We start from the raw sequence: 15,590 nt of genomic DNA, 5'->3' as shown, positions 1-15,590 counted from the left end.
AAGTTGTTTAATCTGGTATATAAGTGCATTTTAAGTGTTAGAAGCAGTTTGAGGAGATTTTCAGGGCAATTTATAGAATTAAAAGAGCTTCAGAAACTTAAAGAAGGTGGGTGCTGCTTAAAAATATCAACCATTCTTGTTCAGATTGCTTCAGCATTTTTGTCAAAATTTGTTTGCTTCACACTTGATGTATCTGGACTGCAGTGGAACAGAACCACAGACTCCTTTAGCAGTGTTCTCTTCCCAGCTTATACTTCTCTCAGCCTGCTTTTCTCACATAAGCTGGTCCATATGTAGGAGCTGCTCTAACCTTTTCCAGCATTCTGGACTGGGATTGACTAGATCAATGTTTCAGCAAGGTAGCTGAAGTTCAGCCAGCTGTAGAGGTAGACATCATACCTCTAACTTGTACCACTTAGGGGAGGTATTCTCCTGTTCTCTAGCTGCCAGGTGGGACATGGATGGGTGTTTAGTCAGAACTGCCTTATTCTGTATTTTTATGTTATGTGTATTTAGGAATTAATAGAATTGCTTGTCCATGAACTGGAAAAACATACTGTATTCAAGGATCTCATGAGCCCTGGTGGAAGGAGTATCTTCCATACAAGCAGTATTGCTTTGTCTGCAATCAGATTAAGTCTTCACATTCCAGGTTCTGTGCTGGCAATATGCACAGATTTCATGTAAAATCTGGTATCTGTGTATAAGTTTGGATGAAAGCAAGAAAATGGAGATATTTGTGAATTGATGTTGAAATAGAGGCTTAGATGTACTAATAGTACTGAGCAGTCTAAATCTTCATGGTGAAGGCTGCAGTTTAGCTACTTTTGAAATAGTGGTATTTTATCTTTTAAAGCATGCCTCTACCAGGAGTAAAGGTGAATGTTTCAGATTGATGTTGTAGAACATAATTCATTTTGGATGTAAGGTTAATTTATTCTGGTGATCTTTCAGAATGATGATATTGAGAGTGATATTAATAAACTGAAACCTAGACAGGAATTGGGAAGACCCATAGAAGAACTGAAAATGTATGAGCGATTTTTCCCAGAACTTTCAGAAAACTTTCAGGTAAAGTATATTGATCCCAGGACATTTCTGGCCATGTCAGGTTGACTCTGGAATATACTCGGATGTTGTTTTTTTGGGTGGATAGTTCCTCTAGCCAAGAATCAGGGGTGTGCAGTTCTGCACCTACATATGGGAGTACTTTATTGTAGGATATTTAATTATGTGTTATGGTTGCTTCAGTCTTACTGAGAAGGTGGTACTGTGGGTAGATATAAAGGAAAACTGTTTTCTAATGTATGATTATTATATACAGCAGAAAGTAAGATTTTGAAGAAGGATGTGAGATTTCTGAGAGTGCTTAAGAGAGTTAGGCATCTCCTTAAATGCTGTATACCTACTTTAAATAGGTAGTTAAAATATCTGGGCCATTGCATTGACTTTACACATTGTTTTTAATGAACTGCTTGTTATTGCTTCAAGGCCTTCTTGTAAAATACAAACTTCATTGCTCTGATGCCTTATAACAGCTGTCACCTTTTAAATTACATTTAAAACAAGGAAAGGAAAATGTTTCTAATATACATGAAACTTGGGAACTGTTTACTTTTTTTGTTAATAATTTTTTAAATTATTGTTTCACCTTTTTTTTTTTTAAGGAATTGGACTTAGTTTCCAAGGAACCAAAGCCTTTTATACCTGATGCAAATTTGAGTGGGCCTATTGTTGTTCCTACAGCCAGTGAGGAGCACTCTGCTGAAGCAAACCCGTCAACAAAAGGAGTTGCTTTAAAGGAGTGCAGTCCTTTATTGACAGAGGAATACAATAGAAGGCCAGTGCTTCTGGAACTACCAAAGAAAGATAGCATGAAAGGCAGTAATTTACATCAGCAAAATGATCAAAGAAACATGCTTCCATCATGCCAGTATCTAAGCCAAGAAATTGTGAAAGGCTTGGACAGAATCAGTCTCCAGAGCAGTGCAAAAAATTATCAATGTTATGGTACAGGGTCTGTAGTACAGAAAGAAAGCAAAGCTAGCGTTGCCACACCTGCTTGCAGTAAACCCTGTGAGCATGTTTCACCCTGTGGAGGTAGTCTCTTTGAAGGATCATCTGTCCAGCTGGGAAAACTCTGCTGCACTGGAGTGGATTCAGAGGAGGAGGAGGATTCCAGATCTAGTTCATCAGGAGAACATGCCATGTTTCAAGTTTCTGATGTATCACCAGTTCATGACTGTGATCTTTATCTTGAAATGGTGAAGAACACAAAGTCTATTCCAGAATACTCGGAAGTGGCCTATCCAGATTATTTTGGCCATATTCCACCCCCATTTAAGGAACCTATTCTAGAAAGGCGGTATGGGGTACAGAGGTGAGTTACCATGCTGCTTTTTTTTGTTGTTGTTTTAATTCCTTGGAGAAACAGTGTTTAGGATGAGATTAACCTGATGATCTCCAGAGGTCCCAACCCTAACTATGGCTGTGATTAACAAGTATTGTTACGCTGTTTACTTGGGCATCTAAAACTGTTTCCAGTGAAAAGCAGTTTGAAGGTAGGTGAGTATGCATTGGTCAGCACAGAGCCATAATGAGGAACACAGTCTGATTCTGTAATTGCTAATTCTGGGATTCAATTTCTAAATATAAAATTCAGTTTATATTTTCCTTTTCTGCCTTCCCATCATTTCTCATGTAAATTTTGTAGTTTGCAAAAAAACAAGCCAACCTACAAAACCCACCACCAACCAAACTAAAAAATCCTCACCTGAATGCTCCTTTCAGGTCTTAGCAAAGATGGGACAGTTAATAATGAAAAGATTCTTCACCTCTTTTCTCTGCTGAACTAAAAATCTGTCTTTCAGGGAAACATAGTACAAAAAGTTAAAAAATACACTAAAGTGTTTGGCTTTAGTGTTCACAGTATAAGAGAATTTTGAGTTAACAAATGCAGAGGATGCACTTTGTGTTAGGTACTGCAGAATGACATACAACAAAAGCATATCAACACACCCTTTTATTTCTTCACTGAGAGATAATAGAAGATGATGAAGAGAGATGAGATTCTTCAGAATAATTTGCAGAAGTGGTATGAAGAACTGGCTAATATTACATAGTGAGTTACTGTAAAGACATGTGAGTACATTAGAAGAACATGTAGAGCTGTGAGACCTTGCCACTTACCTAATTATGAGACTGAATGCCTTCACCTTTATACTCATAACTATAACCACCTTAATGATTTATGTTTATATTTAGATATTAAAATTATTAAGAGATTAAGTGCCTTTAGCTGGTTGAATGAAAATCCTTCAGCTGTTTCACACAAGTAATGAAAAGGTGATCTTTGTAGTGAAATGACAACTGCTGGAACACTAATGGCATAATGAAGGAGGAGAATCTTCCCCAGCAGGTTATTTATTAGCTAGATTCAGCTGATTTAGAAGGGAGATAGTCTTGAGTCAGAAATCACCTAAGAACTGCATTTAAACAAATCTTGCAAATGCTTATGTATGTTTTTGTAGTAATTAATAATTATGAATTTTCCTGAATAAAAAAATTGAGTAAAGTTGGATACAATTTCTCTCGTTGTTAGATATAAAGCAGTGGAGAAATAAATCTTGTACGATAATACATAAGGCTGATTTCTAGACCATGAAGATAATTTTAGGGTATATTTTACCTTGAAATGTTCTATTTTTTGTTGTATTTTTTATGTTGAAAGTTTTGAGGTCTTGAAGGAACAAGAATGAAATAGCAGGCAATATGGCTAAACTTGAATCAAAAATCCCGTATCACATTTTTAAGGAATACTTTTTTAAGAATTCTGTTTTCTACAAACAACTCAATCTTGTTACTGCAACATAAAAATCTCCTGAGACCTTGTTTAAAAAGGGCATAATCTTTTCATGATTTCATATTTTATAGTGGATTATAAAAATTTTTTGGTAGGGGACATGGAAAAGCTTTAAAGTCTTTTACAAAGCTGTGTCCTAACTCTTGACATTCAGTGTGATTTATGTTCTCTGTCATGTAAGCACTTAGTTACTGCTCATTGGGTAAGTCTTACCTGGAAAATAAATAGTTGCTTTAATCCATTAATGTAATTTGTGAAAATGTTGTGTGGGGTCTAAGGTGTGACCTAATGGATTTTCTTCTTATTTTTATTAGGACAATGTAGGATTTGGGGGTATATTTTAGTCTTGCAATGTGCCAGGAGATTAAATGCTTTTGAATTTGTGCTTTGGAGTGCTTCTTCTTTCTCTTTTAAATTTAGTAGCATGTAATTATTACCAAATATCTCACCAATGTATTACTGTTAGGATAAATGAAATTGATTGTGGTTGAAGTGTTTTACACTGCTCTATCTTTTTAGGAAGAGAATTATTATATAGTAAAATACCCTATAAACTGGAGTATTTCTATCCCTTAAAAATTTAGTTGGCTCAGGGTTTTTTTTCTGTACACTTTAGTGTTTTCTAATCATCAGGATCCACAAAGGAGTAATCTCTAAGCATAGGGCTCACATGAACAGTGTTGGTTCTAGATTTCTTTTTCATTTAATTTTCTTTAAATAGTTCATCTTCATTTTTTGGAACGTGAAAATGTCTGCTACTACTTCTCCTTCTTGAATCTACTCTTGAATGCTATTTCTTCTTTGCTTTCATCTATACTGGTTATTATAATGGTATTTAAAGGATGTTATTATTTATAAAATACTTACAATGAATTTTCATTGATGGATTTTGTCTTGGCAAAACTTCTGTGAAATGTTATGGCATTTTAGAGGTGAGGCATGCCAAGATCGAATGAGTTTTCTAAGATCAAGTGTAAGGTCACAGATCTATAATTCTGTCCTGATCTGAACCTATTCAGATGGATTCTGGTGAGTCAGCCTTGTCACAATATTGTCAGTTGAACTTGTGACTTATTTTCTTTTTCAGTTAATTTCAATTTAATACAATGTGCTAGAGTTATGCACTTACCATCTGTTTCTCATTTGTTAATAGTATTTATTTTAATTAAATTGAGAATTTCCAGCCTGAATGTACTTTACCATTCTGTTTCTGTATTCTTCATTGTTAATCTACCTCCTTTTCTTCTTATTGCAGGTGCTGTGCAAGCTTTTCCACACAGCTCTGCCACTATATTTCATTCTTGAACTGCAACACATTCTTACTTTTCCAAGCCAGGACCTAGATACTGCCAGTTGTGCAATGGTTTTATGATGTGGATAAGCACAGACCTGAAATTTGGCTGACATCACCAAATTCTTTCTTATTTGTTATGTAGTCAATAAATGAAACTAGATCTTCAGAGGTGAAAAGCTAGTTCACTAACACACTTACTGTACAATCTACTCTCTAAAACTCTTTAATTTTGGTTGTGGTAGGATTCATTTAAGTTACTAATGTTATCAAGTGTTGTCATGTGTTAAAGCATTAACATAAGTAATGTTTGAGTAATTTCTGCTTCTGTTATAAAGTATGAAACTGCAATTTTTCCTTCAGATAAAACCCAGTGAGTGTGTGAATGAAAACTCAGTTCCCTCATGTACAAATACTGGATTCAGGCAGCTCTGAATGCAGGTGTTTAAGCTTAAGTACGCCTTGACTTTGCACACATAAATGGGGGTGAAGCTGAGGTCTGTCTGAACTGTACCCCTGTCTTCATGTCAACTTCATTAGTTTTCCTGTATGAGGCAATTCCTCTTTTGTGATTGGAAACAGTAGGTGACAATTTAAGTGAGAACTCTGCTTTTCTTTTTTAGGACAAAAATCTGTCAAGATATTGAAAGGCTGATTTATCAAAATGACATTATAGATAGAGTTGTATATGACCTTGATAATTTGAGGTAAGTTTTTACCTTTCTGTAAACAATATTCAAGTAATAGTCTAAACCAGTTCTACTTTCTCTGTGGTGTGACTCATAACATTTACATCAGATTACGTACAAAGTTTGATCTGACCTAACAGTGCTTTTGCTATATGGGCTATATTTGGAGGAAGGATCAAAATAGTTTCTGAATTGACAAGTGAGGACTAAAATAATCCTATTTGGTTTAGCTAAGTTCATTTTATTCATTTTGGTCCCTTTTTCTACTCATAGTTGTTCTGTACCAGAGGAGGCAGATGTTTTGAAGTTTAATTCCAAATTTGAATCTGGAAACCTGCGCAAAGTTATTCAGATCAGAAAGTAAGATATTTCAACTCTACTTTTCATGGTTTAGATATTTTATTTCTCCTTCTTATGATCATTTATATGATTTTGCTAATTTTCAGAAATGAGTATGATCTAATTCTGAACTCAGATATAAATAGCAATCATTACCATCAGTGGTTCTACTTTGAAGTCAGTGGAATGAAAACTAGCATTGGTTACCGGTTTAACATCATCAACTGTGAAAAGTCAAACAGTCAGTTCAACTACGGTAAGATATGTTTCCCATTCTTTGAGAAGAAATATGTAAAAAATACCTGTGGTAGTCAACTTAGCTGTTTCCTTCCTTCCTCCACAGGATTAGCAGTATTCATGTTGTCAGTTTAAATTCTTTATTTTAATAGTATTGCTAGAAAATGTTTTGATAGCTGTGGTTAAAAAGAAGAAATGCATCTTAAACCAAGGGCTGTCAGTTTTTAAAATTAAGTTTTGTTGTAAGTGAGGCCAAAGCAGAAGAAATTTACTGGTAAGCTGCAACTTCAATTGTCTTAGGACCATTCGGCAGGGGAGTACAGGAACAAAACCCATTGATTCACTCAGATCAAGGAGAATGACAGTTCTCATCATTTCTGCATAGGGATAGATGTGAATGTAAGTGGAGGCATTTCAAAACAGTTTTGTCTTATTGATGGTAAGGAAAAATAAGTCTACTTTGAAATACTGGGGTTCTAAAATGAACATTGCTTAAGAAGTAGTAAGTAGTGTTTGCAGTGTGTGCCTCATTGAGATGTTTACAAACAGCTGAAAATACCTTTCTTCCTCGTGTCTGGGAGTGTGTATGTCACTCAGCTTAAAACTGTTTTTTGTTTTTTCCTGATATATATTCTGAAATTTCTCCTTTAAGAAGGAAGAAATCCCTCCTCCCACCTTGAGCTTCAAACTTTTGTTACTGAGTAATGTTGTAGTCTCCTTTGGCATATGCTTCCATCCACACTGTAAAGTCACAGAATACCAGGTAGTTTGACCAGTAATAAGATGCTTTTAAGTTACTTACTAATCTTCATCAGTCAGTTTAGATTTCTTGTATGTTGTGCATACTTAATAATTTCTTTTGATTTTTTTAACACATTGATTGAATCAGTCAGTGTGATTGGCTAATAATCTAATAAATAAATGATACTCAATTAGTATGTATTTTTTTTGTCCTCTAACTTCATATTAAGTATTCAATGTAAGTATGCTATCCAAAAATAGACTTTAAAGAGTTACTTGTTAAAAAATTGTCCTGTAACATCTGTTATTTTTCAGTTATTTACATGAATGGATGATAGTATCAATTTTTTGTGTACTGTGTGAAGGCTTTTCATAGTGTGAGGTGGATGGAGTGGAACTGAACACTGCTTGTAGTATACCATTCATGAAAAAACCTCAGCTTTCTTTTAAACATTCCATTTTGGTTTTCCATAAATCTTACTCTTTTCTTTAGCTGTTATTTTCTGAAAATCAGCAATCTTTTGTCATCTGGTTTAAAAAGCACACAGTACAATACACAGACATTCATGAAAATGCACTCTGATAGTGAGTGAATAAGTAGAGGTAATTTGTATACTGGTGTGTAAGTGTTGATGTGGTCCATTACTGCTAATATGTTTCTGTTTAATGGTAAGCATTAAAGTGAGATGCATTTCTTCTTTCAGGTATGCAGCCCCTCATGTATTCTGTTCAGGAAGCACTACGGTCTCGGCCGTGTTGGACTCGTGTTGGGACAGACATTTGTTACTACAAGTGAGTACATACACAAAGCAAACATACAACAAATCTTACACTGAAGATTAACATAAGGTACAGTTTTTGAGCAGAAGTTATTTTTTATGCATTTGATAGTTCTATGTTATTCTGTTGTGAAAAGGGGTTTTTTTCTGAGTCAGTGCAGAGAGTAATGCGATAGAAATATACAAGGTCTCATTTTGTAAGCACGCTACTAATATTTAAGCTGTTAATATTTTATACTTTTATTAGAAATTGGGCACTGTTTCTGGGAATCTTTTAAGGGAACATATATATATGCATACTTACTTGAAATCCTATTAGTAACTTCCAGTAATACTGGTCTCATGGTCCTTGTGATGAGCCTTCTGTAATCTGTGGTGGGATTATTATGACAGAGGAGTTCTAAAACACAGGATCAGATGGTGCAGCATATCAATATGTAATCCTTCTTGGTTTGTAGCCCTTTGTTTACTTTTTCTGGTTCTTGTTTGTTTTATTTTGTTGCTTGTTTTTGTTTGCTCACCTTTTATCACTTTAATGTAAATGAATGTGCATATCACTGTTATAATAAAGTATCTTTAAAGCTGGTGGGAACCTGTATTTAACCTGTATATACATAAAGAGAAATACAGTTACTAAAAATCCTTCTGACTCTTAGAATGTGTGTTCAGAAATAACCAATAGTATGAAAAAGTTTACTCTAATGTGTGTATTCCCTTAATTTTTTGAATTAGGAATCACTTTTCAAGAAGTTCAATTGCTGCTGGGGGCCAGAAAGGAAAATCCTATTACACAATTACATTCACAGTGACTTTCCAACACAAAGATGATGTGTGCTACTTTGCATACCATTATCCATATACATACTCAACTTTAAAGGTGAGAAGCTGTGAGAAGCTGTATCTGTTACCTAAATGAATATTTATAATATTAGTATAATCTATTGCATTCATGACTGAATTAATTTTGTTTCTTTTTATGAAGTCCAAAATGCTCCTTTCAAGAGAGAATGTTCATAATATTAATATTTAGATTGACCAAATGTATAGGTTGTCCTAATGAACAGTCCCAGGAAAAATAAAATTGATGCTTACAGGTTTAATGGGTTTCCTGGGTATGACAAAGATGATTATGTGACTGCAGCATCTCTCTTATGAGGAAAGACTTTGAGCAGAGATGACTGAGAAGGGACCTCATCAATGTCTGGAAGTATCTGAAGGAAGGGATATTGAGAGGATGGAGCTAGGCTCTTCTTGGTGGTGCTAAGAACTGGGACCAGAGGGAGCTGACACAAACTGATGCACAGGAAGTTCTACCTGAACATGGGAGGGAACTTCTTCACTGTGCAGGTGACCAAGCCCTGGAACAGATTGCAAGGAGAGTTTGGGGAATCTCGATCCCTGGGGAGTTCAAGCATTGTCTGGACATAATGCTGTGCAATGTGCTATAAGATGGCCCTGCTTGAAACAGGGACGTTGGACTGGATGGCCCACTCTTATCACTTTCAACCTTATGCATTCTTTGATTCTGTAATAATTGACTGGAAGCTGTGCTAATTTGATGGAGTGTTTTTGTGTTTGACTTAAATGACTTGTATCCAGTTCTGCATATACTTTTTGGTAATTAAAACTGCTGTAACTAGGATAATTATAGATCTTTTTAGATTTATGAATTGTCTAAAGAAGTCTTCTTAGGCTTTTAATACTAAGCTAAATTCATTTGGCTAGAATGTCTGTTGTTTGCCTCTGTCACAGCAATAAAAGCAAAGCAGAGGATTCAGTGGGCAGTGTATAGCAGCTTTAAATGCGGCTTTTCACTAAAATGCTGGCTTTTGAAAGAAGTACCTGTTAAGAGCTGTTATAAGGAACTGTTTCTTCCAGCATCTTCTTCTGGTCCTGGAGGTTCCTCCTGGCCAGCTGCCGGAGGCCAACCAAGGTGCCTGTCTCTGTTCCAGGCTGATGGACATAGCTTCTGCTTTCCTGTTTGCTTATATATTCACTAGCAAGTCTGAGTATGTATCCCATGGAAAGACAGAGTTTTGCACACATACTTGTGCATGCCCACTCCTGCTGGGCAGGGCTGGCTACACAGACTGGCACAGACAAGGCAGATCCCTGTGTAACACTACTGTGACTTGTATAACAGGGACAGACACCCCATCCTCCTCTGCAGCTGGTGTGGATTGCTGTTCACTAGTAAAAGTACAAGCTGGCCTACTTTCTAGAATCGGAAGCATGTTTGAGGAACACTGGCATGGCCCATCTGTGCCATAGCTCTGCCTCAATCCCAGGTCTCTCTTGCCTGCTTTGCAGGCCTCCGGTTTGCAGTCTCATCCAGCCAGGTGCTCACTAGCAAACTGCACTTGCACACTCATCTCAGAGGCACTCTGCACTTGTGGCTCTGTCCAGATGCTGGCATGGACTGTCTGCCTGCTAGGTACCCCTCCCTTGACCTGGGGCCCATACTATCTGGGTAGTTTACCTTGAAGTTTACTAGCAAGTTTCATGTGTGCCCTCACACACATCAGCTGCAGGGAAGATGCATATGCTTGACACCCCATCCCTAGCAGCTGTTACCAGGCACATGGTCTTGTAACACATGTTCCTGCTTCAGGTGTTGTCACTAAGAAACTCAACCCTTATTGTCCCACAGATGTGTTTTGATGGACACACTGTCCTTGCCTCAGTGGTTGGATACACCTTTACTCGCTGTAGTCACTGGCAGTGAGACATTCCCTTGCTTCTTTGCTGACACCACTGAGTGAGGAGTGCTTACAGCTCCAGCTGCTGGAGTCTGCTTTGATTCCAACAGTAGCTGGGACCTGGGACACATAGCCTGTGGTACCCACAGGGATGCTCCCGGGAGGTTGGCTTCTCCAACTACTGATGCTGAGACCCTTATGCATTCCAGCTGTTGACCTCAAATTGACTTATACCTGTCCTTTTAGTTGCACCAGTCCACACAGCACTTGGATGCACAGGGTAGAGAGTAAGGCTGCAGAGATGGCTAAAAGCATACTGTAGGAATCAGGTGCTTGAGTTTTGTATGGTACCACACCCCCGTCTTGAATGTGCCAAATTATCCCATTCCACTTGTTTATCAGGTGACTTTCTCCAGGTCCTTGTCTGTAGGTTCTTAATGGCTTGTTCAAAGAGAGACTGGTGACTTTGGTCTTTGCTATGGTTTCCATTACATCTCGGCTCTCTGTTCACATGTATTGATTCTTCCTTCACTTATTACCTCTCCTTGCAGCAAAAAGGTCCCTGATCAGATAACCTTAATGAAGCAGAGGTTCTTACCTTCCATATATCCGTATAGTACCATCTGTGTACAATAATTTACCCTCTTTTCCTTTGTCTTTCTCAAAGCAGTTGTAAAACCAAACTATGTAAAGAGAAGTACTCAATCAGTCAGAGATGTAGAAATCTATATTTCATGGTCAAAATTATCCTGGAAACTTAAACATTTTTTAGAACATCTAAAAGAAAGATCTGTTTAAATAGTACCTCTGAAATATGCTGTCATATGTGACTGCAAAGAATTTGAAGTATTTTTTCATTATTTTTGGTATGAAGATGCATCTTAGGAAGCTGGAATCTATGCACAACCCTCAACAGATATATTTTCGGCATGACGTTCTCTGTGAGACCCTGGCTGGCAACAGCTGTCCATTAGTCACTATTACAGCCATGCCAGAGTCCAATTACTATGAACATATCTGTCAGTTCAGTAAGTATTACTCTTCTTTCTCATCAGCTGAAAATAATGTAAAACTAGGTATTTGTAGAAAAAATTTAGTCTTAACCACTATGCAGTGTAAAAATAGCAATGTAAAATAAGGTTAATGAATTCCGTGAAACTGAGAGGCATCAGTATTCAGGATTGGTTTTGTATTTAATAATAAGTATTTGCGGCAGTGAAACAAAGATATAAATATCTTTAAATGTAAGAATATATATTAATGCATTTTAAATTTTTGCTGCTAGGTTTGTACATTACATTTTGCAAACAGCACTTCTTGGAAAAGAATACTGGACAAGTAACTTTTTTCTTAAAATGCTGAGGTTATTAGCTTGTAAAAAAAAATCTTTCATAAAGCTAACATCTAGCTACTGTGATTTGAAGTGCGCTTTTGCCATTTCCTGGTTTGTTTGTCCACCTCAGTATTTTTCTTTGCTATTGGGAAGAAAGTAATGAAAGTTGAATCATAACTTCCAGTTCAAATTAGTTGTATAATTGTCTGATCAAATTTAAAGTTCCATTGTGATAGTTTTGTAATTAGCAGTCCTTTCAAAAATGTTGTGGCAATCTCTATCAATAATACCCATACTCATTAATACTCAACTTACAAATGTTTTTTGCATTGTTATAAATGCAGTGGGCTATTGGCTCTTTTTCCAATCAACAAACTGTTCACTCAGCTTAAATAATATTTTGCAATTTCTGTGGATATCTCTTTTAGGGAATCGTCCTTATATATTCCTGTCTGCCCGTGTGCATCCGGGAGAGACTAATGCAAGCTGGGTTATGAAGGGAACACTGGAATACCTTATGAGCAATAGTCCAAATGCGCAGTCTTTACGGGAATCTTATATTTTCAAAATTATTCCCATGCTCAATCCAGATGGTGTCATCAATGGAAAGTAAGCATATATTTAATCACAAATATTTAACCTGTACTCTAATTCTTTGCATCAATATTTAAAAATAAATAATCTAAACTAATCCTGCAAAGATGCAAATGCAATATGTAACATGATAAAAAAGCAACAGACACTGGCAATATTGCTAGGATTTTTGGCTTCTTAAAAGGCAGTTACATTCCTTCACAATTGCAGTTTTACAAAAATATTTCCAGTTGTGCATGAATGATAATCATTCCTCTGTGATTTGACATGAAATTTTAATTGTCTCTCTGTCTTGGATTTGTGTAAGAGTGTTATACGAGACCACTCCTGCATTTAGAAAAAAATAAACAAGTTCATGGTCTACATGAAAAAAGAAAGTGCCTTATATTTGAGAAAGCCTTTTACATAATTTTTTAAAAGCTGGGAAATTAATAGGTGTGCAAGAGAAAGGGTAATAGAGTATCCTGGTTTGATTGAAGTTATAATAGTAATTATTTCAATTGCTACACTTTTCTTGATAAATTTAAGGGATATGTCAGAACTTTTTGGAACTACTATGAGTAAACATTGAGCAGTCTACATTTACTTGGTTGCAGGGAGTTCATGTGAAATGGAAATTTTGCTATGATAAAGCTACAGTTTTTATTAATCTACTATAGGTACTATTTTAAAAGGTTTTGTGAACAAAATAATAAAACTACAGATTTCAGTAGAACTTTGTCTTTATATAGGTAAAAGAATGTGTATACTAGAATACATGTGATTAAATAATTCACGATACAGGGACAATTTAGAAGGCTGTCCCAGCAGACACTGTCTAAAGGCAAATATAGTGAAGATGACTGCATGATCATGAAATCCTGAAAGTTTAAATGTTCTTGCTGATAGCTGACTGAATACAGAGATGATCTTTTTGTTTCCTGGGTTGTTTTAGGTTTTTTTGTCCTTGTTTTTCACACAGCTCCTTGTCTCCTGACAACTTCACATTTCAAGTATTAGATTTCTAGCTGACTTCAGTCTCTAAATTACAGAAGACACCCAAACTGTAAAGATACCATATGTATTAAATTACTGATTTTGAACTAGAATTTGGATGGAATTGCAAACCTTCAGTTTCAACAGCAAATAAGTAATATTACAGTTGGCTTCATCTAAGAGTCTACTTCTAATTTATTTTTAGATTTTCTGTAACATAGCTTAAAACACCCCAAACATTTCTATTATTTGGCATGTTAGAAAATTGAAGTTTGTTTCTTGCCAGACTTCTTCCAAAGAAGCAGTGTTGATGAGGAAAACTTGAGGTGGGGGGAGGCTTATTTAAAAGTATGATAATACAGACTACATCATGCGTTTTTCCACCCCCCCCATAATAGCCACCGTTGCTCTTTAAGTGGAGAAGATTTAAACAGACAGTGGCAAAATCCAAATCCAGATCTGCATCCCACTATTTACCATGCTAAAGGGTTACTGCAATATCTGGCTGCTATAAAACGTTTGCCTTTGGTAAGTATGTGTGTGTAAGCAATTCTGAATCTTTTTAACTTTATCTATGTAGCTAGTCTATAAATTAAACATTTTGATATGGTCTTGTAAACCATGTCACACTTAAATTTGACTTGGAGAACTGGTCTTCTGCAAACCTGTAGATGTACATGTGTTACTTGGCTAGGCTAGAAGGTTAAACCTTCCTTAGATGAATCACACACTTTTTGTCTTAATGAGAGTTAATCATATAAAGGATTGTTGCTTAATTCTTTTGAACGTTCAAGAGTATAAATAAAAAAAAAGTCTTTCTATTACTTTCTTAAAATTTTTATTCCATATGCCTTGAGTTTATTTTGCCAAATAATTTATTATAGGTCTACTGTGATTATCATGGTCATTCTCGTAAAAAGAATGTATTTATGTATGGCTGCAGCATCAAAGAGACAATGTGGCATACAAGTGTTAATGCTGCCTCTTGTGACCTGATGGAAGACCCTGCTTACAGGGTGAGTTTGACATTTGTACCTTTTATTTGGCATGGGTTTGGAACGTCCTTTTCAAGTAGTATCCTGGTCCTATCCTATGCAAATTATGATTCTATAGCATAAACAGACTTATTTAAAATCACCTCTTTTTAGTTTGTGAGTGTATTTCAAAGTACACTTCATGAAGCTTAAACACTATACATAGAGTGCTTTTTTTTGTTTGTTTCTTTACACCAATTTGTTTTGTGTTTAATATTACTTTTATAGAAAATAGATGGAAAATATGCTTCTCTGCATTTATAATTACCAGATTAAAAAACAAGTGATTGAGGTATGGCAAACAATATTCTAGCAACAAGGCAAAAAGAAACTGAATTGTTCTGAGAAGTACTTGTTTTTGTATATGGAAATATGCAAGATTCCTTTTTATTTTTTCCTTTATATAAAGATGTGTAGTTAAGACATGTGCCCCTAATTAGGTATATATAATAAACTTGCACAAACACATCCTCTGCATTGTATAAGCTTTCAAACATGCAAAAAATTTAGAGAACTATGTGTTCCTTGGAGAGTTACCTATTTCTTCTGTCTCCCTCCATTGCTGCCTCATGGGAACTGCAAACCTGTGTGACATATAGGTGTGCAGGCTCTGTTTTTTTGAAAAGATTCAGACTTAAACTTCAAAAGCATGTGAATGCATGTTAAAACACTTATTATGCATCCTTGAGTACAGATACTTTCTGGTTTTTTTTTCCTTTAAATCTCCCTCACAAAAAAAAAAAACCAAACAGAAAAAAAAAAACCCACAAACAAACAACAACAAAAAAAAACCCAAAAAACCCCATCTGTGGCTTCTTGATTTTCTTGTGTGATTTCCTGGATGTAGAGCCAGATGCCAATCATGTCTGCTGCTCTAACACTCTAACACATTTATGTGGGTTTTTGTCACTTCAGCATTCACTACTGTAGTACACAAATGACAGTAGTCAGTAAGGGCTGTTGGAAAAAGCCTTTCATTTTCAAAAAGGCAAACTGAAATGTTTGGGCAAGCTTGCA

The 15,590-nt window shown here is 35.9% G+C and overlaps 1 protein-coding gene across 7 annotated transcripts in view; it reads left to right on the top strand.

The window, feature by feature from the left end:
* AGTPBP1 (ATP/GTP binding carboxypeptidase 1) overlaps window positions 1–15,590 on the top strand; it is a 66,167-nt gene that overhangs the window by 26,915 nt on the left and 23,662 nt on the right. For 6 of the 7 annotated variants that reach the window (XR_010354219.1, XM_064405596.1, XM_064405597.1 and 3 more), the window contains exons 14-24: window positions 955–1,071; window positions 1,668–2,380; window positions 5,777–5,860; window positions 6,116–6,202; window positions 6,289–6,437; window positions 7,864–7,951; window positions 8,671–8,815; window positions 11,512–11,665; window positions 12,399–12,579; window positions 13,938–14,067; window positions 14,424–14,555. Coding sequence is in view for 6 of the 7 variants with exons in the window: in XM_064405596.1 (XP_064261666.1) it covers window positions 955–1,071; window positions 1,668–2,380; window positions 5,777–5,860; window positions 6,116–6,202; window positions 6,289–6,437; window positions 7,864–7,951; window positions 8,671–8,815; window positions 11,512–11,665; window positions 12,399–12,579; window positions 13,938–14,067; window positions 14,424–14,555 (1,980 nt within the window). In the remaining variant the exon portion in view is untranslated. The remainder of the gene's footprint in view (window positions 1–954; window positions 1,072–1,667; window positions 2,381–5,776; window positions 5,861–6,115; window positions 6,203–6,288; window positions 6,438–7,863; window positions 7,952–8,670; window positions 8,816–11,511; window positions 11,666–12,398; window positions 12,580–13,937; window positions 14,068–14,423; window positions 14,556–15,590) is intronic. The other variant, XM_064405600.1, reaches the window with a different exon arrangement.

Source organism: Passer domesticus, chromosome Z, assembly GCF_036417665.1.
Source record: "Passer domesticus isolate bPasDom1 chromosome Z, bPasDom1.hap1, whole genome shotgun sequence".
Taxonomy (NCBI): Eukaryota; Metazoa; Chordata; class Aves; order Passeriformes; family Passeridae; genus Passer; species Passer domesticus.
This window is presented reverse-complemented; position numbering and strand designations above follow the sequence as displayed.